The sequence below is a fragment of the Chelon labrosus genome (assembly GCF_963514085.1).
Source record: "Chelon labrosus genome assembly, chromosome: 8".
NCBI classification, from domain to species: domain Eukaryota; kingdom Metazoa; phylum Chordata; class Actinopteri; order Mugiliformes; family Mugilidae; genus Chelon; species Chelon labrosus.
The window spans coordinates 21,254,697-21,276,765 of NC_140358.1; the positions used below are offsets into that span (position 1 = coordinate 21,254,697).

At 42.6% G+C, this 22,069-nt stretch overlaps 2 protein-coding genes across 2 annotated transcripts; both read left to right on the plus strand.

The window, feature by feature from the left end:
• Positions 1 to 6,852: 6,852 nt before the first annotated feature.
• On the plus strand, positions 6,853 to 11,160 carry cfap100 (cilia and flagella associated protein 100). The gene is made up of 11 exons (XM_084549885.1): positions 6,853 to 7,196; positions 7,286 to 7,350; positions 8,437 to 8,600; positions 8,682 to 8,762; positions 8,930 to 9,125; positions 9,225 to 9,282; positions 9,804 to 10,008; positions 10,093 to 10,222; positions 10,322 to 10,524; positions 10,701 to 10,794; positions 11,020 to 11,160. The coding sequence occupies exons 1-11, from the start codon at positions 6,959 to 6,961 to the stop codon at positions 11,143 to 11,145; spliced, it is 1,560 nt and encodes a 519-aa protein (XP_084406011.1). The 5' UTR covers positions 6,853 to 6,958; the 3' UTR covers positions 11,146 to 11,160.
• Positions 11,161 to 12,681: 1,521 nt separating this feature from the next.
• On the plus strand, positions 12,682 to 21,586 carry ap1ar (adaptor related protein complex 1 associated regulatory protein). The gene is made up of 10 exons (XM_084550501.1): positions 12,682 to 12,862; positions 15,210 to 15,258; positions 15,349 to 15,375; positions 17,035 to 17,060; positions 17,144 to 17,240; positions 17,436 to 17,534; positions 18,609 to 18,670; positions 20,345 to 20,418; positions 20,544 to 20,666; positions 21,082 to 21,586. Exons 1-10 carry the CDS (start codon positions 12,792 to 12,794, stop codon positions 21,351 to 21,353), a joined length of 900 nt encoding a protein of 299 aa, XP_084406627.1. The 5' UTR covers positions 12,682 to 12,791; the 3' UTR covers positions 21,354 to 21,586.
• The last annotated feature ends 483 nt before the right edge of the window (positions 21,587 to 22,069 follow it).

A 22,069-nucleotide genomic window follows, 5' to 3' on the forward strand; every position in this document is an offset into this window, starting at 1 on the left:
ATTAGCGAGCTGTCAGTCTAGATGTCATAGGTTGTAAGGACGTAAAAAAGATAGTGGTCTGGCCCCACTGCCCCTCAGTGCTTTCCATTCTTAGAGGCAGTTATAGATAATGGTTTTCTCTTGGTGCTTCCTCCCAGTCCAAAAGACATGCATGTTAGATAAATTAGTGATTGTAAACTGACCGTAGGTGTGTATGTGAGTGTGAATGGTTGCTTGTCTTTAGCCCTGTGATAGTCCTGTCCAGGTTGAACCCCGCCTCTCGCCCAACGACAGCTGGGAAGGGCTCTAGCCCCAGGTCGACCCTCGAGAGCAGGTGTGTCAAATTCGCTTGAGTTCAGGGTCCCACATACAGCTCAGTGTGATCTAAAGCAGGCCGGGACAGAAATATTATAGTACGATAACCTATAAATAACGACAACTCCAAATGTTTCCCCTTAGTTTTAATGTAAAGAAGTACAAGTACATCATGGAAATGTTTACATTTACTGAGCTATCCTTTTCCAAAACATTTATGAACAACCTGGAATTTCTTTAAAAAAAAACACAAAAAAAAAAAACAATGGGTGTTATGTTGTGTCCGCTACTCTGACCAAGACAGAGGACAAATTAGGAATAGCAGTTGCTTTTGTACCACTCTGTTCTATTAGTTTACAGCTATACACTGAGTGATCAGTTATTGCATGGGAGGTGAGTGGATGACGGGTCTACTAAAGTATTAAATTTGGGATGTGTGTATAGCAGCAGTCAGAGTGTATGACTCTTTCTAGGGTACAGAGAGACCTGGTTATCTTCATATAGCTATGCTGCCCATGAGTTCAGCCTCCCATACATTAGCAAAACCACGGTAGCCCCATAGGTCCCTACTCGTTAAAAGGAAATACAGTATCACAAACACACTTCTAGAAGCACACATAACATTTATGTATGACCAGGTGGTCCCCACCTTTGAATTTAATACCAATTAAGTCCACCAATTAAGTAAATTGGTACCAAACCTTTGGCGCATGCGCATGTTGGAGCCCATTTAAATCCAGTTCAGTGTCTTAACAGTACTCACAGTTCCTGGGATGAAGGATGCTGTTAGATATGACTTGGCAAACCCCTCCTTCAGCAGTGTCCCGTCACTGTGGTGAAGAAACACGTCCTCAGGCTCCGTCCACGTTCATAATCGTCCAGTAGTTTCTCAGCAGCTTGGTGCAACAAGTGTTTCCCAAACACAAGTCTCTCTAACTGCTAGCACAAGGAGCTAGCTAGCAACAGTCCGCAGTGTGGTAACGGTTTAGAATCAATTAAGTTGAATTACCGACGGAAAAAAGGCTCAAACTGAACGTCCAGTCTCTCCAGCAAACAAATAGTCTAAATCGTAACTAAATCACACTAACTTAAATAAATATAGCTCATTGAAAGTTTTAGCGGTGACTTTCTTTCTCGTTCTGTCTGTTTCTTTTCGCTCCCCCTCACCTGTAAACCCCCTAGGTTGAACATCACTAATTGGCCAATCAAACAGATTGACACCTGTCCATAGTATTTACGACACAAGACTATGGTGCGTTCAGGAACCATATTGAACATTGGACATTCCGTATACTTAATGAACCTTCCCAAATACTAGTAGTCTTCTATTTAATTTCCGCATTTTGCACTTTGCAAATTCATGCCATGGGCCAGATTAGATCCTCTGGCGGGCTGGTTTTGGCCTGTGAGTCGTATGTTTGACACCCTTGCTCTAGAGGGTGACTAGTTTTGGACAGATGGATAATGTGTTCACAAGGTCAAGAATGAATCTTTAGGCTTAAAATATTGAATGAAAGCGTAATGTAATTACTAGTGTGAATATAATTCACCTTTCTGCATTTGCAGTTCTTCAACATCAGGTATAGAATATTGGAATATCAGTACCTACCTCTGTTAACCAAATAGGCAGGGAAGCAGTTTCTTTGCTCATGCCATCACCTCACAAATTGCACACCCCATGTCCATTCTGCTCATTCATTCATTCAGTCATTTTCTGTAACCAGTCACTGAACCGCTTGTCCTCTGGGTGAGAGAAGCATGTGGGACAGTGGGAGGAAGCCAGAGTACCTGGAGAGAACCTACGCAGACACAGGGAGAACCTGCAAACTCCACACAGAACGGCCCCAGTCAGTCGATGGATTCAAACCCAGAACCTTCTCGCTAACCACCACACCACCACTGTGCCGCCCCCATTCAGCCCAGTCTCACTCCAAATATATAACACACATTATTGCATTATGCATCGCCAGGTTGCATCATAATACAACATGTATTTCACATGCATATAGCTCAGTTTATGTAATCCGTAAGGTATGTTTATCATCTGTAGCAATGAGCCACATTTCTTGTGTGTGTCTGAACTGTCGTCAGAATCCTCATCTACAAACGACGAACTTGGATTCATTATGTGTGCTTGCACTATGCCACTGGAAGCTTTGGAAACTGCCGTAAATGCTATGAGAAATGTTTTGGCAGACATGTAAAACAGCATCACTCCATAAAATGCTGGTTGAGTTTGACGCCCTGTAGTAGCCTACAGTCATGAGGACCTCAGCAGCTGCCTGACAGCGTGGCAGCTCCAACTCTTTCTCTAATGTTTGTTTCATGACAGGAGGGCAGTGCTGTTATTTTTTCACTCAAAGAACTGCAAGAGAAATACCCTTCAAGAACCCATCCATCTCATATTTATTCTCAGACAGACCCCAAAATAACACGTTCCACAAGAAACGCATTCTTCTCTGTGTGCATTCACTTCCTTTTAAAAAATACGTTTGAGTTGATTGAAACTGGAGGGATGAATTGTGTTTAAAGAAAGGCTGTCAGTTTCATCATGCACAGAGGGCTGAATGTTCACCGCTTATATAATATCTACCATCTTTGGGCTTCTTAAGCGGAGGAGGTAGAAGCAAACTGTAACGCTCAAACAAACCAAGCAACGGCCACATTTACAGTACCTCATCTTCACAATACAGTCAGTGTCATCTGCAATGCAAGGCAGTGACTGAAGTTTCGTGGAAAGTAACTTTGAAAGGACAGCCTTCAAAAACATTTCAGTTGTCGGAGGAATTTTACAAAAGCAAAGTCGGAAGGCAGCTGAAAATCTCCGTGCCTGTGCTTGCCTGGGTTTCCTGTCAAACCCCGCTCACGAAGCAGTTCCTTTCGAATCTGAATTAAACACCATTCCTCTTTTCTTACACAACGTGCCCTTTTCTGTGGAGCGAGCCAACACTCCCCCATGTGTTTGCATTACTTTAACCCGGCAATCTGACACTGGGATTTCCTACAAGCAAGTGTGGTGTGTGTGTGGGCTGCTTTGTTGAGCCGAGATGTGCAGGGTCATGTGTGGATGCGTGGGAGGGGATGTACAGTATCGGGTTCTAAGTATATTCACTGCGATTCACTGCCAACTAAAAGAAGTGTCGGCTATCAAGTCAAGTTGACTTAGTAAGAAATTACCGCTGGCACAAATTCTACTCACGATACAAACATATCCACACGTCGTTCAACATCATTTCTTTTAATATTGTATCTGTGTTTCTCTTAAGGAGGCATTTCAGAACAGTAAGGAAATGATGAGTTTTGCCTTACATGGACTGTGTGATCGTTCTGTGCCATCTAGTGGAGAATGAATATGAGCCACTGAAATGATGTGCAAGCTAGAAAACCCCTTCCTGCAACTACAAGCTGTAAGTGGTAGAGTTAGGCAACAATAACAAGGAATCTTAACCTAACCTCTCCTAACCTTGTTAGGTTAACTCATGATTCTAAGTTGACCATAGGTGTGCATGTGTGTGTGGTTGCTTGTCTTTCTGTGTTGGACTGGCGACCTGTTCAGGGTGTACCCTGCCTCTTGTCCAGAGACAGATGGGACAGCTCCAGCATCACCCCCACCCCCATGACCTTCTTAGGATAAGCAGTAAATAAATGTACATAATATATTAGCCACCTTGCGTAATATATTTGCACAAGGTGGCTGTTTATTTTGTTTGATGCCCAGTGTCTTTCCCCTTTTAGTCATTAAACTACCAATAAAAACTGACTTCTCCCATATTTATATGTATAAGTACACCGACCAGCCACAACATTAAAACCACTGACATGAGAAGTAAATAACGTTGACCATCTTGTGACAATTCAGTGTTCTGCTGGGAAACTTTTGGATCTGGCATTCGTGTGGATGTTACTTAGACATGTAGCACCCACCTAGACCAGACCAGGCACCCCCACCCCATAGCAATGACACTCCTTGATGGCAGCAGCCATCCCCAGCAGGATGCAGCCTGAGGCACACACACACACCAAAACGGTTTAGGAACCAAATTCCTCCAAATTCACTAGATCTCAAACTGAGTAAGTGTCTGACCCAAGCCACAGGACCCAGATGCTCAGATACAGGACACCCTCAGGCTTATGTCTATGCTCTGATGAATCACAACTGTTTTGGAGGCATAAGGGAGACCTAGACAATATTAGGAAGGTGGTCATAATGTTATGCCTCATGTATATTCACATATATCAATCACGATGCAAAGAGTGAATGAACAAACTACACAATACATATACTTTTTAATTCACATTGTGCAGTTTCTGGAGAAATTACACGGAGTCAGTGAAGGCAGCAGTTACCATGACAACAGTACACAAACGCAGCATTGATCCATCTTGGAGCAGGAAGCAGACTACTGATGTTCTCTGGTGTGTATGGAGTGTGTGCAGCATTGTCAGACGGTAGGTTGACTTCATTATGAACACAATGACGAAAAAGTTTATAAATTATATATTCACGCTAACATGTAGCAGCTATTTTTAACTCACCACGAGAGACGCATAACTTGTTGCTAATTTGGCAAAGAGCAAAAGTTCAGTCCTTACAATGAGTCTGTATTAGCAAACCATTAGCAAAATGGCCACTCTAAATGAGTTTTTGGTATATTATGATCATTTCAGTCAGCTTTAGTTTATGTAAAAATGTGTACCACATAAGTAAGATGTTTACAAAAAAAAAAAATGTATTAAAAATGAACTTGGGTGCAATACGGAGCCTTAAATGTGCAACTGTTTAAATTGTATTTTATAAATAAAAAATATAAAATAGGCTCATATAACACAAACTAAGACAGAGTAAAATATCACACTGGAATTCACTGAGCTCCTGAGAGCGACCCATTCTTTCAAAACGTCTGTAGAAGCAGTCTGCATGCCTAAGTGCTTGACTTTATACACCTGTGGCCATGGAAGTGATTGGAACACCTGAATTCAATTATCTGGATATAGTGTATATAGGTATACGACCTTCCAATCACATGAGTGTTCATAACATAACCACGCTCAACAATGTGGACAAAAGGAAGACTTGTATTCTAGATAACACTCGTACCAAGAAGGGGTCTGTAGCAACACAAAACACATTTTTAAACATAATTTATATTGCATTAAGCGGGACTGTTCAACAAGTCTTTGTTGAACTTAAAGCATCTCATTATCAATAAAGCAAAGACCACAAACATATACACTATGATTTTCTTTGTGCCACTAACACAGTAATGTAAATTACATCATATTACAAGATGTCCAGTTTAGGGGATGACTGATCTTATGACTGATTACCCTTTGGTCAGAAAGTTGGAAAATGTGTTGATGTTACTGCTGGGGCGGCACAGTGGCGAGGTGGTTAGCACTGATGCCTTACAGCAATCGAATCCATGGGCCGGCTGGCCTTTCTGTGGGGAGTTTGCATGTTCTCCCTGTGTCTGCATGGGTTCTCTCCGGGTACTCCGGCTTCCTCCCACCATCCAAAGACATGCTCATTAGGTTAATTGGTGATTCTAAATTGGCCGTAGATGTGAGTGTGAATGGTTGTCTGTCTCTCTGTGTTAGCCCTGCGATGGACTGGCGACCTGTCCAGGGTGTACCCCTACCTCTCGCCCGATGACAGCTGGGATAGGCTCCTGCGACCCTTAACGGGACTAACCGGGTATAGAAAATGAATGAATGAATGAATGAATGTTACTGCCATATCAGATTTGACCAGGCAGTATTTTAAGTGGAGCTCCCTCTTGCCCAAACAAAACATATAAAAGAGGCTGAAATAAAATATAAAGTAAATTATAAGCTGCACCAGCGCACCACCCTCACAGAAAAAGAAATTTCAATTTCGAGTGTACAGACTCTTTACATTTGAAACAGGAAACTTGCCTGCTTATACATGATATGTTATGTCTAAGGACTAAAAATGGCTGAGAAGCTTTGACATCATTGGCTTATGGGTGTTACCTGCCGAGACACTCCAACCAGAAGACATCAGTGTGACTTGTGTGAAGGTGTTCAGAACTGTAGCGTGCTGTTTTGCCTCAAATGACTTCCTTTTCTATTTGAAACCTGCAGGCAAATTAAACGCTGAGCCCAGAGATGTCGTCACCACAGCCTGGTGGCAGTAAGTGCTTCACACATAACAGTGTCAGTACGCTCAGTGACTGATGATTAATTTGGGTCGTTATTAACGATATGCTTTCATCAGAAGGAGCAGAGATTTCTTCGGGCAGCCTCGTTGTTTCAGAGATTGTCAGCTCTGCCAAATCCCAAAACACAGGTACAGTGGGCTAATTGTCAGATCTGGAGAATAGAGAGCAGGGATAATGATAACATAAAACTATATGCTTGTTTTTGTCTTCATTTCAATGTGTGTAGGGATGAGGAGGAGGAGGAGGAGGAAGAGGAGAACACAACCAAGCCCATTCAAAGTGCCAGACAGTAACAGCATATTTCTACAGAGTGTAAATGAAAGAGAGGACCGAAAAGAGGTCGGTGTTTGTGTTTGAGGCACAACTGTGCATATAGAAATGGAAGACTCTCCATCCACTGCATTCTACTTTTATGTAGAAAGAGAAAAAATGCATCTTTGCCAAATTAAAGTCGTGCTGCTGTTCGCCTTTATGCTCAGGAGATGCGCAAATTTCTGGCTCTGCCAATTGATGAGAAGACGACCCACGCTGCAAGAATGATGGCCAAGCTGAAGAAAGAGCTGGTGGGAGAACTGGAGGAGGAGGAGGAGGAGGAGGAGGAGGAGGAGGAGGCGGAGGAAAACGAGAAGACAAAGAATCTAAAACAAATCAAGAGTAAGAGCGTTCTCTGTGATCAAACATCAGCCAGACATGAGGTGAAGATGGCCATGATGACACAAGGTAAGTCGAGGAAGAGAAGTTAAACTTTGTCAAAATTTGTAAAGGTGCTACTTTCAGCAAATCAACTATTGTCCGTTTTCTGTCCATAGAAAACATGATAAAAGACAACAAGCATAACTTAATCTTCATGGAACGACAGAAGGCAGTGTTGGAGGTAAATGAACAAGACAGGAGCGGATCTGTTAATCTGCTAAATTAAAGACTGCTGATGCAGATGAGGTTAAGATATCCCAACATATAGTCTTTCATATGGGCAAATGCAGTTCATCTTATCCATTACACCCTACCAGCCTGGAAAATACTCGCATATTTACTCCCACATACGCCCTACACACAGTTTGTAAGATGGGTTTTCTGTTGAAAGTTTGAGGTCTGAAGAACAAGCTGAGTAAATGATGGTAAAATGACAAAAGTAAGATCTTGGAACATAGAGTGAATTTGTTTCCTTCTAAATTTAGCTCCTGCGCCATCATAAAAATAGAACATTGGAGTATACACCAATCAGGCATAACATTATGACCACCTTCCTAATATTGTGTAGGTCTCCCTTGTTCCTCCAAATCAGTTGTGACTCATCAGAGAGTGGACATGGGCCTTCTGAGGGTGTCCTGTGGTGTCTGGCAACAGGATGTTGTTAGTGGGGGCCTTGGGTCCTATGGGTTGAGGGGAGGGGCCTCCGTGGATCATCCCACAGATACTTGATCAGTTTGGGATCTAGTGAATTCGGAGGCCAGGTCAACACCTTGTGCTGTTCTTCATGTTTTTGTTCCTAAACCGTTTCTGTGTGTGTGCCTGTGTCAGGCTGCATGCTCCAAGGAGTGTCACTGCTATGGAGTGGGGGTGGTCTAGGTGGGTATTGTATTGTTACAAGATGGTCAATGTTATTCATTTCTCCTGTCAGTGGTTTTAATGTTGTGGCTGATCGGTGTACTTCAAACTTCATTCACGGAGTTTGACCCAACTAGGAGGACTTCATTGTCAACTAAATGTGTCTGATTTTCTCCTGAACATGCCCTCTGAATTAGAAGAATACTATCTAGCTGTGTTTTCTTTGACTTAAACTAATGTTTTGTGAGTCTCGTGGATTTGTAACGCCACAGACCTCGGTGGTACTGAAATAAGACTTGCGTTAGAACACAGCTACAGAACCTCAAAATGAAATGAATGAAATGGTAAACTAACTTTTTGCCCTCTTCTTACCTACATTGCTCCATTTAATCTCCTTTCTTCCTTTCCTCAGTTATCTCTGATGACAAAGAGGTCTGAGATTCTGAGGATGGACAAGGCCATTGTGAAAGAGGAGAGGCAGCTGAAACAGCTTGAAAAGATAATTGAGAAAGACAACTTCACCTTTGAGGAGTTCCTCAGGGAGAATGAGAAGAAGTCTGTGGAGACCAGAACACTGTAAGAAGAATCCAGAAACAGCAGCGGCAGAGTTGTTCGTTCTCACTGAAAATTAAATTGCTGTCATTCGTATGTTGTCAGTTTTGAACGGGAGGCCAAGTCTAAACAGGAGAAGAACGCTGAGATCAGGAGACTGACCGCTGAAATAACAACTATAAAAAGGTAGCATTCTGATAATCTTGTTAAATTCAAATCCATGAGTGGTCACATTATCCATGTTTTAGTGCATAAAAGTGGAGAGATACTATAAATAAAGGTGAACACATTTGAAGGGACGGTGTTACAGTATGTCGTGTGAATTTAAATCCATATTATCTTTTTTTTTATAGTGAACTTGCCAGGTTTGAGGAAATCCTGACAGACTACAAGAGATACAAAGAGCTTCTCTTCAAGCTGTCTCCTGCAGAGTGGCAGGAGGCCCAGAAGACAAAAGCAAAGAAAGCGAAAGTCCTCTCTGGCAAGGACACAAAGAAAGACGAGAACGGGGAGTCTGAAGAGAGAGACGTTAGGAACGGCAAGTACTTTAACTAAATCAAATTAACACAAATAGATGATCAAGACCAGGATGGTGGTACTCTGTTAATGTCCTCACATTGTTTTTTTAATGATTCTTTAAAAACACAGGTTTGGAGGGAAAAGCATCCAGTCCTGATCGAGACCAACCCTCCACCAGGGAGACCAGGTTGGCCTCAGCACATAGCAACCCTTTTGTTTTGCTGCACATGCATACACTGTCTTGTGTTGTACATTCATACATTTTGATGTGAAATCCAAAAAAATGTGTTGACATTACTGGCATATCAGATTCGACCAGGTAGTAGTATATGTGGTGCTCCCTCTTGTGGCAGAGTCTTGGTGTTGACTTAAAGACTTTGCCAGAGTCAGGGTCAGATACCGTGACATGCCAGTGTCTGAGAACCATATATTTGAATGTAGAGATAGAGAAACACATTTATAAACTTACTGCATCCATCATTCTTGTATAATTCTCAAACATCTTGCAGACAATTTATTTGAAATCACAGTCATGAAACCGTGCATATAAGCGTCTACAATACTTCTAGTACATGCTGCTGCAAAAGCTCTTTCTTTGTCATTTCAGAGGGGGGACAGATTCTGGGACAGATTCTGAACTGAATCAGGATAACTCAGAGCATGAGGCCAGTTTTCTTTAACTAATAATCTTATATTAATCTTTTGTGTTTACCCACAGCGGCTGGAGTTGCTCACCTTTGTGTGTTACCTCTTTGCAGGATGAGCCAGAGCTGTACTTCACTGACCCTCAGCAGCTAGTGAATCTGATGACAGAGCTGACAGAGCAGAACCTGTCCCTCATTCAGAGCTGTACAAGAGTGCAGGAGACCCTGGAGGAGCTCCAGCAGTCCATGGAGACGACCAGGAAGAAGATGTAAGCACGGTGCATGAAGTGCCAGGACTCTGTGAATGAACTGTCAGTGCAGATGGACTCATAACACTTTGTGTATGTCTCAAGTGAAAAGGAGGACGAGCAGACGAAACTGGAGATAAATGGTATAATGCAAATGACTGACAAGGAGAAGGCGAGAGGCGCCAAGCTCGAACTGAAGGTTCAACTACACGTGTCACTGAACACAGAGGATGAGGTAAGGAAACAGAATGTGCTGTGCTTAGCCACGATATTCCTTCATTTGGATATCATCATGCTAATGCTAACAATCTGAGCGTGTTTCTCTTGCTCACAGGATGCAGTGTTTGACGCTCTCAGTGACAAGGTGGCGGAGGTGCACCGTAGCTGCGTGGATGACCGAATGGCCAACCTCAACACCTTGGAGAAGCTGACCAATATTGAGAACCGTCTGTCCTTAGTGCTGCTCAGTCTTGAGAGCATGCCTGAAGAAAAACTGGAGATGATGAACAAGATCAAGGACAGCGAGAAGAGGAGCAGGTATGGATCACTGACTATGTTCTGCTCGTTCGCTCAAAATCAATCAAGTAACAAATCAAGCCTGAAGGCAATGATGGTAAAAATAACTCATGGAATGCACTGGATGCTATTATTTGTTCCTCATCAGTGTGTTATTTATGTAAAATCTCTCCCATCTCTCCTGCATCATGTTGCAGGCAGCGTGAGGACAAGCTGAGAGAGCAGAAAGAGAAACAGAAAGAAAGGATGAGGCGGTACTTGGAGAGATCTCTGGCAGACTCCAAGAAAGTAGTAAGTCTTTTATATGATTCATAGAGTTTAGTTTTCAGTTTATCACAGGTAAATATCTGAATTATTACGTCATCCTTGTGTATATCCTGCATTTAGAGTAAAATCTGTCAACATATAGTAAAACCCATTACATAATATTAATATACTGTTTAGAGATTCACTTTTTCATAACTCAGAGCATTAACAGTAGCTGATTCAGCCGAACACTTTCTGATTTTCTTTCAGACTGGGAGAAAGCTCATGCCCAGATGCATGCCCGTTGCCCGGAGAGTCAAAGTCAGCAATGCAGACAACATCCCCGCTGAAGACCAGATGAACGAATACCTGTTTGGCACCGACGACACAGATTAAAAGGAAAATACTAACTATACTAATACTAATAACTAATAACTATTTTTTTCTTTCTTTATAACAGGAGTTAAAGTGCAGTCATTGCTCCTTAACAACAGCTAAGAAGTGAACATGCCATTCACATATTCATGACGTCAGATCTAATAAAAAGTATAATGAGTATAATGTGATAATGTGAAAAGTATAATAAAATCTGATTGCACTGAACAACTGGTTGTATGATTCACAAAGAATGGTGCAAAAGCGATCATGTTAATGTATTTCCATTTACAGACCCAACATTTTCCTCGTTATTGCCTCCATATTTAAAAATACAAGTGTTCTCGTAGGCCACGGGTGTCAAACATACGGCCCGAGGGTCTAATCTGGCCCACAGCATGACTTTTCAAAGTGCGAAAATTACACTTCTTCTTCTTCGCCTAGCGCTCCTTCGAGGAGCATAGGCCATTGATCACAGTCCGCCAGAGTCCTCTATCCTGGGCCTTCTTTTCCAGCTGTTTCCATGTCATACCACACTGCTTGGTGTTCATCACCCAGCGTCATGCTTTGTCTTAGAGAAGAGCCTTCCTCTATCAGGATTGGAGTCTGTCTTTCTGTGTTCAATGTTTCTGTGGCATATGTATGTTTTAGGAATTGTGGTTGCTGGCCCCAAGCCCAACCGTCCCCCATTTCTGGGTCCGGGATTGTTTTGGGGTTGGTCTGTTAGTCCCCTTCCCTAACCTCTAGTCCTCCAGGTAATGGATTATAGTCTCATACCACTTGAGACCACACAGGTTTCGGGTCGAGTACAAGCTGCCTTGGCACGTCAAGCCCGGCCAACCCAGGAGACAATGCTTTTCATAATTTGTCCACTGTGTTAGTAAGAGAGGTGGACAGGACACAACACTGAGTGCCAGGACTAAACGGCAGACATTTTACTTATTTTTCTTAAAGGATAGTTTATTAAATGGGGGCAGCACAGTGGAGTTTAGTGGTTAGCACTGATGCCTCACAGCAAGAACGTTCCGGGTTCGAATCCAGGCTGGCTGGGCCCTTTCTGTGTGGAGTTTGCTTGTCCAGCTTCCTCCCACCATCCAAAGACACGCTCGTTAGGTTAACTGGTGATTCTAAATTGGCTGTAGATGTGAGTGTGAGTGTGAATGGTTGTCTGTCTCTCTGCGTTAGCCCTGTGACAGACTGGAGACCTGTCCAGGGTGTAATCCGCCTCTCGCCCGATGACAGCTGGGATAGGCTCCACTAGTCCCCCCCCCACGACCCTTCACAGGACAAGCAGTTACAGAAGATGAATGAATGAATGAGTTTATTAAATGTAAACATTCTCCTAATTTCCTTCTATGCACTAAAACAAATGGGAAAAGTCTTGAGTTGTTGTTGCTTATAGGTTAGATAGGGTTAGATCAAACTGGGCTGTATGTGTGGCCCCCAAACTACAGTGAGTTTGACAGCCCTGTGTCTTGGCTCGTTCCACCAGAACCCAGCAGGTGGTGCTGTTTCATTTTGTCACCACCACATCAGGAAGGAGGATGAGGAAGTGGCTGTTTTCAGGAGATGTAGCTCTATGATCCAGTGCACCTCCGCCAGCACCAGCAGCAGCAGCAGCTGTCAGCCAGCTAGGCAGCTACACAACAGTCATATTTGACAATGCGATGGGTAACTGCTGGGCATACTGTGTCGGGCTCTTCAGGAGAGAGGCCAACAGGATCCAGAGAGGGGGCGGGTGAGTGAAACGTAGCATTAGCTAGGTGAGCTAGCTAGCATACAGACAGCAACGGCTGCTGTTCCAGCGCGACCGGCTGTTGCTAACGTTAGCTAACACAGTTTATGGCAGATGACTGATACCGCAGTGTGTGTGTGTGTGTGTGTGTGTGTGTGAAGACTTTTGAAGTGCTTGATGTTGTAGTGATCCAGGTGAGAAGGTAATAAGCCTCTGGTGGTAGTCTACCGGCAGTCAGGACGACAACAGCAGGCGTCAAGACCCCACCCCTATTGTCAACAGGACATGTAGTTTATAACCAGGTCTGAGTAAATGACAGAACTAGCATATAAGACTCTCTGAGCTAGAGGTACATTCATATCTGGATCTGGACCTGGACTTGGCAGCTCAGTCTGCTCAGTCTCATGTCTGACACATATACTTGGTACAAATTGTCAGTTTCCAGCCTTAGTTTGCAGCCTGTCACCAAACTAAACATTAATAATTGATGCTTCTAGTCTAGATTTTGCCTTCTGCTTTGTTAAGACAGCGGCAGGCTTGGTCTTTTCAGTCTCAGTAACTTACTTCCACACACACACACGCACGCACACCGATCAGCCACAACATTTAAATCCCTGATGATCTCATTACTGTGTGTGATGTCTTTCTGAGTCTTGGCGTTAATGTGGAGGTTCCCCTGACACGTACCGTCACCTGAGCATCGCTGCACATCAAACACGCCCCTGTATCAACGATAAAAAGGGTGTTTCTTGCGTCCCGGTGCTGGTGTTCTTCAGGGGAGAGCGTATCACACGTACCTGGCCGTCCAAATGATGCAAAAGAAAACGTGATACATCTGACCAGACCCCCTTTTTAGCTTTGGTTCTGATGCTGTGTCTAATATTGGAGCTTTCAGCCGTGGCTAGTCTGAAGCTGCAAAAGCCCCACACAAAACAAACTGTGACGCTCAGTGTGTTCCTTTTCCATCAGAACCAGCGTTAACCTTTTACAGAAATTTGAGCTACAGTAGCACGTGCGTTGGATCAGCCTTTACTCTCCAAGTGCACCAATGAGCCTCTCACTGTTTTACTGCTTTTGTCTTCCTTGGACCACTCTTGATCGATGCTGACCACTGCAGACTCAGAATATGGACTGGGTTTGTCCCTTGTCACTCTACTTACTTCCGCCTATCCATTTTCCCTTCTTTTAAAACATAAACAACATGTTCACTTGCTGCCGGATGTAGATAAATAGTGTCGTGACTGATTATAATGCCTGGTTATAATGTGGAATATACAATACCTCTCTTGGAGACATTAAGTCTTGCTTTAATATTGAAAATGAGTCATCTTACCCGGCGTTAAATAACATTTAAATAAGTTATCTAGCCTAAGCCTGGGGAAAAAAAATAAATAAATCGATATTAATCAAGAATATAATGAACAAAGGGGTTAATAAGTCAGCAAGGTCTCAAACACCAGCTGCAACTTCACCTATCAGGGTGTCAACATGACGGAAATGAGAGCAACGGACAGAAGACTCGTGACACAACATAGCAACGAGATCAGTCAATCAATAATGTGAATTACGACTTTCTTTAATTTAGGTTAGCGTGTTCCAGAGACGTGGTATCGCCCGCGGTGGATTACAGAAGGTTTATTAATCGTAGCACACTGGCCACCAGTTTACTTGTTTAGTTTTGATCATATAGAGGCAAAAACGTGCGTTGTTTTATGTATGTTAGGCTTTATAAAGTCGGTATTGTGGAATTGGTAGACAGAGACAACACTTTTTTGTGTAAATTAAACATTTTCTGTGGCATTTTGGGTGATATTACATTATAATATCTGAGCAAATCAGCTGTTGTCCACAATTGGCATCTCCATCGCAGTTTGTTTGGGAACAATATATAAAAAATAGCAGCATCTATTAGTTTTACAGAAGACTTGACAGAAGAAATTACGTGACTATTATGTATTTTAGACTGTTGGGCTGTTGCCATGAGAAACAACTTCAGGCATTGCACAGAGAGTTTTAAATGTGCATAGTCTTGCATTACTCACAAAGGCCAAAATTAACCAACAAATCAATAAACACAATGATGAAGAGAGTGGTTTAGATGTTCATTCTTCTTTTTGCACACACCACAGTGCCGTTATATCTGTGTTTATTATCCATTAATGCTTCCTCTACAATTTCTTCCCTTGTCACAAGTTTATCTCAATAACATAGAGTGTAGTTATCACGTCACATTATGCTATTATGGAATCTATATTTGCAACTAACTGTCGCTCTAAAATGTAATGAGACCTAAATAGATTTTTGCTTTATTGCACATTATGGGTTCACATTACTTTAATTGTTCCTGCAGGTCAAAATACTTCCGAAGCAGTACCACGGGGGAGCATTATACAATAGAGGTAGGAGTCGCACGTTATTTTGTTTACATCATTTATGTTGTGAGTGTTGAGTTTAACGTTAATGTCTGATTGTTACCTTTAATTTTGCAGTTTGAAAACCTGGTAGAGAGTGATGAGGTAAGTCTGATTCATATTATATTAGAGCATTCGAGACTGAAAACTGTTTTCAGTGAACTGTTATTGTTTGCTACCCTGGATGCCGGCCAGACTTCCACCGTTGGGAACTGATTATGCTCCATGAAAGATCTGCTGGGCCAATCAAATAGCTTGGACGGGACTGTTTAGACTTCTGCGTCAATTTGACGCCGTAGCCTGACGTGCAGCTCTGCAGAAATGTAACTACGCGCCATGGCGACGCAGACCACAAGAGCTGTGATTGATCCTCTTATTATTAGCGTGTTTCCGCTTTAATATTTCCGGCTGCTTCCTCATCTCCGCAATTTTCGAATCGATTGTTTTGGATCAATAAAGATGGAACACATCAAGGAAAGGTTAACTGAGGAGGTTTGGAGATATAAACTTTTGTAAGACTCCTCCATGGCGACATATCAGCAAAGTTCCAGTTGTTGAAAGTGAAGCAGAAAGTAGAAACAAAACTTAACCCGACTGGCAAAACAGACACAGCGCCGACGAGCGTTTGGGTGGCGTTTTTACAGAGCGAGCCAGACTGACGAGCGCACAAGTATAAATGGCTCGCACCGGCATTGGTAGTACGTTAAATGATCCTTTAGACTTAAAGGGGAACTACTGTTTTTTCGGCTTGTTTACCTGTGATATGCTACTGCTATGGTTCGTCCACAACCTCAGAATTGGAAAAATATTCAGCCATGTTGCAAAAAACTAGCAGTAGCAAAGTGCAGGTAAACAAGCCGACCATCGCGGGTGTGCGCGCCGCTCAGAGACGACATCATCCACGTCAGAAGACATCATCCGGGGTCTGTAGATTGACCTACAGACCCCGGATGATGATAACAGGTAACTCCGGACTCAACGGGGAATAGCACTAGCGTATCATAACAAAATATTGGTGAAATGAACGAGTTTCGTGGCAGATAATGTGTTATTTAGAGGCTGCGCTGCGCTGCCCCAGTCACTCCCACTATATGTATATACGCTGATCTAATTATCTCCTGAACGAGTACAAATGACAGAAAAGTTATATGGGTGATTAAACAACCGTAATTTATGCTATAAATAAGGTCCAGGTTGTAAAAAAAACAGTAGTTTCCCTTTAAATAGACTTTATTGATCCACAAGGGAAACTGCTTGGTCACAGTAGCTCAGTTGCACATAAAAGAAACACTCTTTTATAAAATAAAATAATGAAATAAATATCATAAAATAAGCATAAGCAAAGAATGTACAAGTTTTGTATATGTACAAGAAGTAGAACTAAAAATACACTATATACACAGGAAGGATAAATGATAAAGTGCAATAAAATGGATGCAGGAGAAGCCCCAGATGAATTGTAAATGACTGACGTGTTTTATGAAACGTTAAGTGTAATTAAACGCTGAATTATGCTGCTTCTCTGAGGATACTTTGAGCCTGATAGCCGTCCTCACTTTATGATGGATAGAAAATTATCGGGTGCACCTACTACACATCCATCACAGACATAGAGCAGTCTTCCATTAGCTTTTCCAGGGAGTAACTTGATTACTGTCTGCACAGAGTCCCAGAGTAGTAGTATCGAGAAGTGCAGCAGGGTGGATGCATTTTACACTGGAATTCACTGCTCTCCGGTAACATGTTGTGTTTGTTGCATTGCAGGCAGAGAGTCCACAAGCGTGCCTAAGGTAAGAAATCTGGATTTAAAAAAATAAGGGGGGAATAAAAACCTTTAAAAGTGTAGTTAAATTATGCTTTTCTATTTTATTAGACCCATTAGTGAAGATGAGATCAAGCACCTCAGAGAACACCGCTACGCTGCTATCTCAGACAAGCAGGTCCTGATAGACCAAAAGCTTCAAAAGGAGGTAAGACCCGCTTTGAAAGAGCACCTGTGTTTTTTCTTTTCTTTTCTTTTTTTAGATTAACGTCCCCCCCGTTATTTCATTTTTACGTTTTTTAGACCTGTTACGGCTTATTTTTGATTTGCTGCATTGTTTTTTCTGTTGTGTAATTTTCTGTTCTGTGTTTTGTGTTTGTTTCATTTCGTTATTTCTGCTCAGTTAGAGGCACAAGAGGAGAAGTTAAGGCTAGAAGAGGAGGCTAGAAATGCCGCCCAGCGTGAGGCCGCCAGGCTGGCGCGCGAACGAAAAGTGAAGGAGGTGAGGCGGCACTGAGCGCTCCCTTCTGCCAGTTTACCTCGCGCTGCCTGGCTAAAAGCAGCTTTCTCCTCTAAACCTGCTTCCCGGCGTTTCTGCTCCTCGGCCTTCTGCGTTTTAAAGGGGCTCAGTGATATTTTTTTATCTGTCCAGCCTTCTTGTTGTCCTCATTATTAGTCTTTGTTGTCCTGTCAGGGAAATTGTTGTCTCATTACTTCAGTTGTCTCACAAACCACTTGTTAGTAAAGCATCTTTCAGTCAGTTTATTTGAGTAGGCACCATATTAAGATGGACGTATAACTGGACATGGACACGTATAACTGTTCAAGTAAAAGGCCTGGCTCCACAGACACAAGACATGCATAGACAAATTTGGACTCTTGGCCAATCAGCCATAACATTATGACCCTGAGATGTGAATATCAGTGTTATACCGGGAAACATTTGGACCTGGCATTCATGTAGATGTTACTTAGACATGTAGCACCCACCTAGACCAGACCAGACCAGGCACCCCCACCCCATAGCAATGACACTCCTTGATGACAGCAGCCAAAACATGAAAAGCAGCACAAGGTGTTGACCTGGCCTCCAATTTCACTCGATCCCAAACTGATCAAGTATCTGTGGGATGATCCACAGAGGACCCTTCCCTCAACCCATAGGACCCAAAGGCCCCCCACTAACAACATTGTGTTGCCAGACGCCACAGGACACCCTCAGAAGGCCCATGTCCATTCTCTGATGAGTCACAACTGTTCTGGAGGCCTACACAATATTAGGTCATAATGTTATGCCTGATCGATGTATATTCAATGAATAAAACTGCTTATGGTTCTAATTTCCCAAATGAAAGGCCTAAAACTTAGTTTCCTGTTTATATGACATAATGAAAATAATATTTTAGTAAAAAATGCTCTTTTTATTTTGCTTTCCATTCCACATTCAACTGCTGCTCTGGCATTTTAACCTGCAGTCACAACAGAGCTGTTTCTGATGTTTTCAATTTACCCAACCTAGTCTCTGTTTTAATCTCAGTAAGATATGATGAGGATGTTTTTTTGAATTTGTTTGCAGCTGCCTGCCCAGAAGAAACGTGGGAAAGCAGACGGCTCCGGCGGTGAAACCCAGCAAAGAAAGTGAGTCACTAAAGTTCATTAGACAACGGGTTTGTTGTTTGAGCTGAGGGCACGCCGTGGTCATGAGGTTCCACATAGGTTTTATAGGTTTCACCAAATTGGGGTTTGAGTTTGTGACCCACGGATGAGATTATATGTAGGTCTGTGAAGATATTTCAGCATTAAATAAAAAGCCATGCACCCTTAGAGGTACCTGAGGGAAGGTTGCACCACACAAAGAACTTATGGCAACTTCTGACTGTGAAAAGTTTTACTTGAGCTCACCACAAGGACTACAGCTGACGCCCTGCTGACATATACAGTATATTCTAGGAAACCAGAAGTATGACTATTAGCTGGAAGGCTAGGAACAGTCTACAAACCATCATACGGAGCTGTCCTCTCCTAAATCATGCTGACCAGTTTAGTCCTTCTACTTCTACTCAATCATTTGTTTGAATGTTCAAGTTAGATGAAAATGTAAAGACGATAAAAGCCTTCTGCGTGCCCTTTGAACTTTGTTTACTTCAAATTTTTTTCTCGTTCTCTGGTTCATTAAGCTGAACAGTCAATCAGAGTTTGTCTCTCTCACAGACTCATTTCGCTGACGATTAACCAAACTGAATCCCCTGAAAAGTCGACACGGGTCGGTCGGTGCTAGTGCCAACAGTGTGGGACACATAGTAAAAACTTAACTAATGCCAGAGGTGCTGGCAAACCACCGGCTGTCAGCTGCCTTAACCCATTCAGACCGGATCACGCATCTGTGCGTGTTTACCATTAAGACCGGCAAACGCGTCATTTTGAGCGTTGTCGTCTTTTTCGAGGCACATGGCCAATTATATGCACTGTGATTGGCTGAAATATTCTTGGGGTGAGTGACAGAGATGCTTAGGGATTTTTTTAAAACTCATGTGACTAATAAAACGCTTTGTGATTTCTCGAAATAAGCCTACACGTGGAGTATGTTTTGGTCGAAAATTTTAAACACCGTGCTAGCGATCCGTCATGGCTGACTCAAGTGAAGGAAGTGATATTGACGAAGTAATTGGAAAAATAGATCTTTACTGATTTTCAAAATTTTAAAAATGTTTGGTGTTTATTGATTTTTAAAAAAAATGCATTTGAAGATAATGCCCTAGCAAGTCAGTCAAGTTGAAAGCCAAATAAGTAAGCTGTCAAATGCTTTTTATCTCATGTTTTTATCTGCTACAGAGCCTGAGAAATTAAGGTTTTAGTAAGCGTTGACATATTTTGAAAAACCTCAGGTTTTGAGAGGGGGTTTACAGAAGAGTCTTTAGGCCTAAATGGGTTAAGTGACAAATGTTCATGCATGTTATCTTTCCACCAGAGACAACAGGCAGGGCTAACATTTAACTAAAGGAGAATTTCACACACAGGACACTGCTCTGAGGGAGTGAGGTTCAAAAACATACCTGCGATTCCCACTTAGAGCCCTAGATGGTGCCAAAGACAACGAAATAGAGATCCTTAAACCTGCCCCTTTAAGCTCTCACCAGAGACACTGATTTAATGACGTGAGCACTCAGTTTGCAGATGTGTGTGTAGGCTGCAGAGAAGACAGTAAAGCTTCACATGGTATCCAGTCTCAGAATTCAATCTTTAACGAATTATCACTGTGCTGTGCAAGAGTTCCAAAAATGCTCACATCTTCGTTATCTTGTCTTGTTTCAGACAAACCCCTGGGGAGGATTTTGACGTCTACCTCCAGAATGTTAAAGCCCAGTCCGAGGCTTTCAGAAGCAACAGTGAGTGAAACATCTTGCCTGAATTATAATGCTGCTCATAACATGTACAGTGTTTGTTCTAATAATACGGTTTGTAAGATGAGTTAAATGTTTTGTATTTGCCTCGATTGCCTGCCTGTTACCAGGACTCCCCTCGGACACCAACGTGGTGACCCCCAACACGGAGTGCAGCTGGGACTTCACCACTAAGACCCGCTCCACCAACGACGATGGGACCTCACTGGATCTAGAGTGGGAGGATGAGGAAGGTGAGAGATTTTGCTAAGAGAAGCTTTCTCTTGCTAAGCTGGAACGACGGTTAGATAGAAACACCTGATATAATTGACATTTTGGAAAGTTAGGCATCCAAAATTTGCCATTTTGTGTAATTTGTGTAGCGTTAGCGTTATTCCAGACTATAAAGTGTCTGGTGTGTTTTGTCGTTTAATAATATGTTTTTTTCTGACCATTTTTACATAGATTATACTGTATGTCTTTGCAGAGTATACATTATCTGGTTAATATTTAAGTTAAATGTGGTGCTGCGGGTCTTAAAATTCACTTTAGAGGGTGAATAGGGACAGGCTACAGATATGTCCCCCATGAGCCCCCAAATTTCTGCCTGCTGCAGATGTTGACTTTGGTGTCTTCGCCGTCAGAATAAAACCTCATCTATCATTGTAGGAATCAATCGTGGACTTCCAGTCTGGGAGAGGTCTCGGACAGAGGAGGACATCTTGCGCGCAGCCCTGCGGCCGGGCAACAAGCAGATGACCAGCGGGCCGACCTCGGCCTCCGAGGACTCCAACGCGCTGGAGTGGGAGAATGATTTTGTGAGTACCCACCCTGAGGACAGTGCAGACACTGAATTTGAAGGGTTTGTCAATCCCGTCCTAGACACGCCCTCTGAGGACGCCTCGGACTGTGGCCTCAGGTCGGACAACCAGGACAGATAGTGTCCACCACCAAAGGAGACGTTTGTCGCACCCTCTTCATGTTAAAGCTCACCAGCTTTTTGGCCTCGTCAAATGGAAATGTACTTACATGTTCTTCATACTCTGTAATGAGACGGTGTGGGAATGTGTATCTCTCATGTTTTCATACGCTCGTTTTTTCAGTGCCTTCATTTGCTAAATTTGCCGACCATTTTATGCATTGTAACTGATGAATTACATCCAATACCATGTTACACGTTGTTCAGTAAATGCTTATTTTCACTGTGGTCATCTGATCGTACACAAAGCTGCTCGTCAGGAAAGAGGACATGTAGTAATTTATTAAAGGTCCAGTGTGTGGGATTTAGTGACGTCTAGTGGTGAGGTGGCATATTGCAACCAAATTACAAAAATAAATCCTTAATGGGATCAAGATTATCCCATATCCTGGAACGACCAAAAAAAAATTGTTTTGTAAGGTCAAAACTTAGGGAGAACAGTGACAAATTTGAAAGTCTGAAAATGGCGTATTACCAGACTCAGACTCTGCACACAACTGGATATTCTTGTATATTCCTACTGTGGAATAGAGTGCCGCAGCTGTGAAGTAAGAAAACAAAATAATACTGACTTTTTTCCGGCTTTCAAAACGTCATGCAAACTTTAAAACCTTAGTTTCAGACTTTGACAGAGTCAGACTTAATGCTTTTATTCACCCATGACTGATTTGATTTTGC

Excerpts from the sequence above, each read along its gene's own strand:
- cfap100 (XM_084549885.1), top strand. The coding sequence starts at position 6,959 with ATGCGCAAATTTCTGGCTCTGCCAATTGATGAGAAGACGACCCACGCT. Across the intron at positions 9,126-9,224 it reads TTAGGAACGGCAAGTACTTT|GTTTGGAGGGAAAAGCATCC; the intron begins AACTAAATCAAA and ends TTAAAAACACAG. Across the intron at positions 9,283-9,803 it reads CCCTCCACCAGGGAGACCAG|TTACCCACAGCGGCTGGAGT; the intron begins GTTGGCCTCAGC and ends AATCTTTTGTGT.
- ap1ar (XM_084550501.1), top strand. The coding sequence starts at position 12,792 with ATGGGTAACTGCTGGGCATACTGTGTCGGGCTCTTCAGGAGAGAGGCC. Across the intron at positions 12,863-15,209 it reads AGGATCCAGAGAGGGGGCGG|GTCAAAATACTTCCGAAGCA; the intron begins GTGAGTGAAACG and ends TTGTTCCTGCAG. Across the intron at positions 15,376-17,034 it reads ACCTGGTAGAGAGTGATGAG|GCAGAGAGTCCACAAGCGTG; the intron begins GTAAGTCTGATT and ends GTTGCATTGCAG.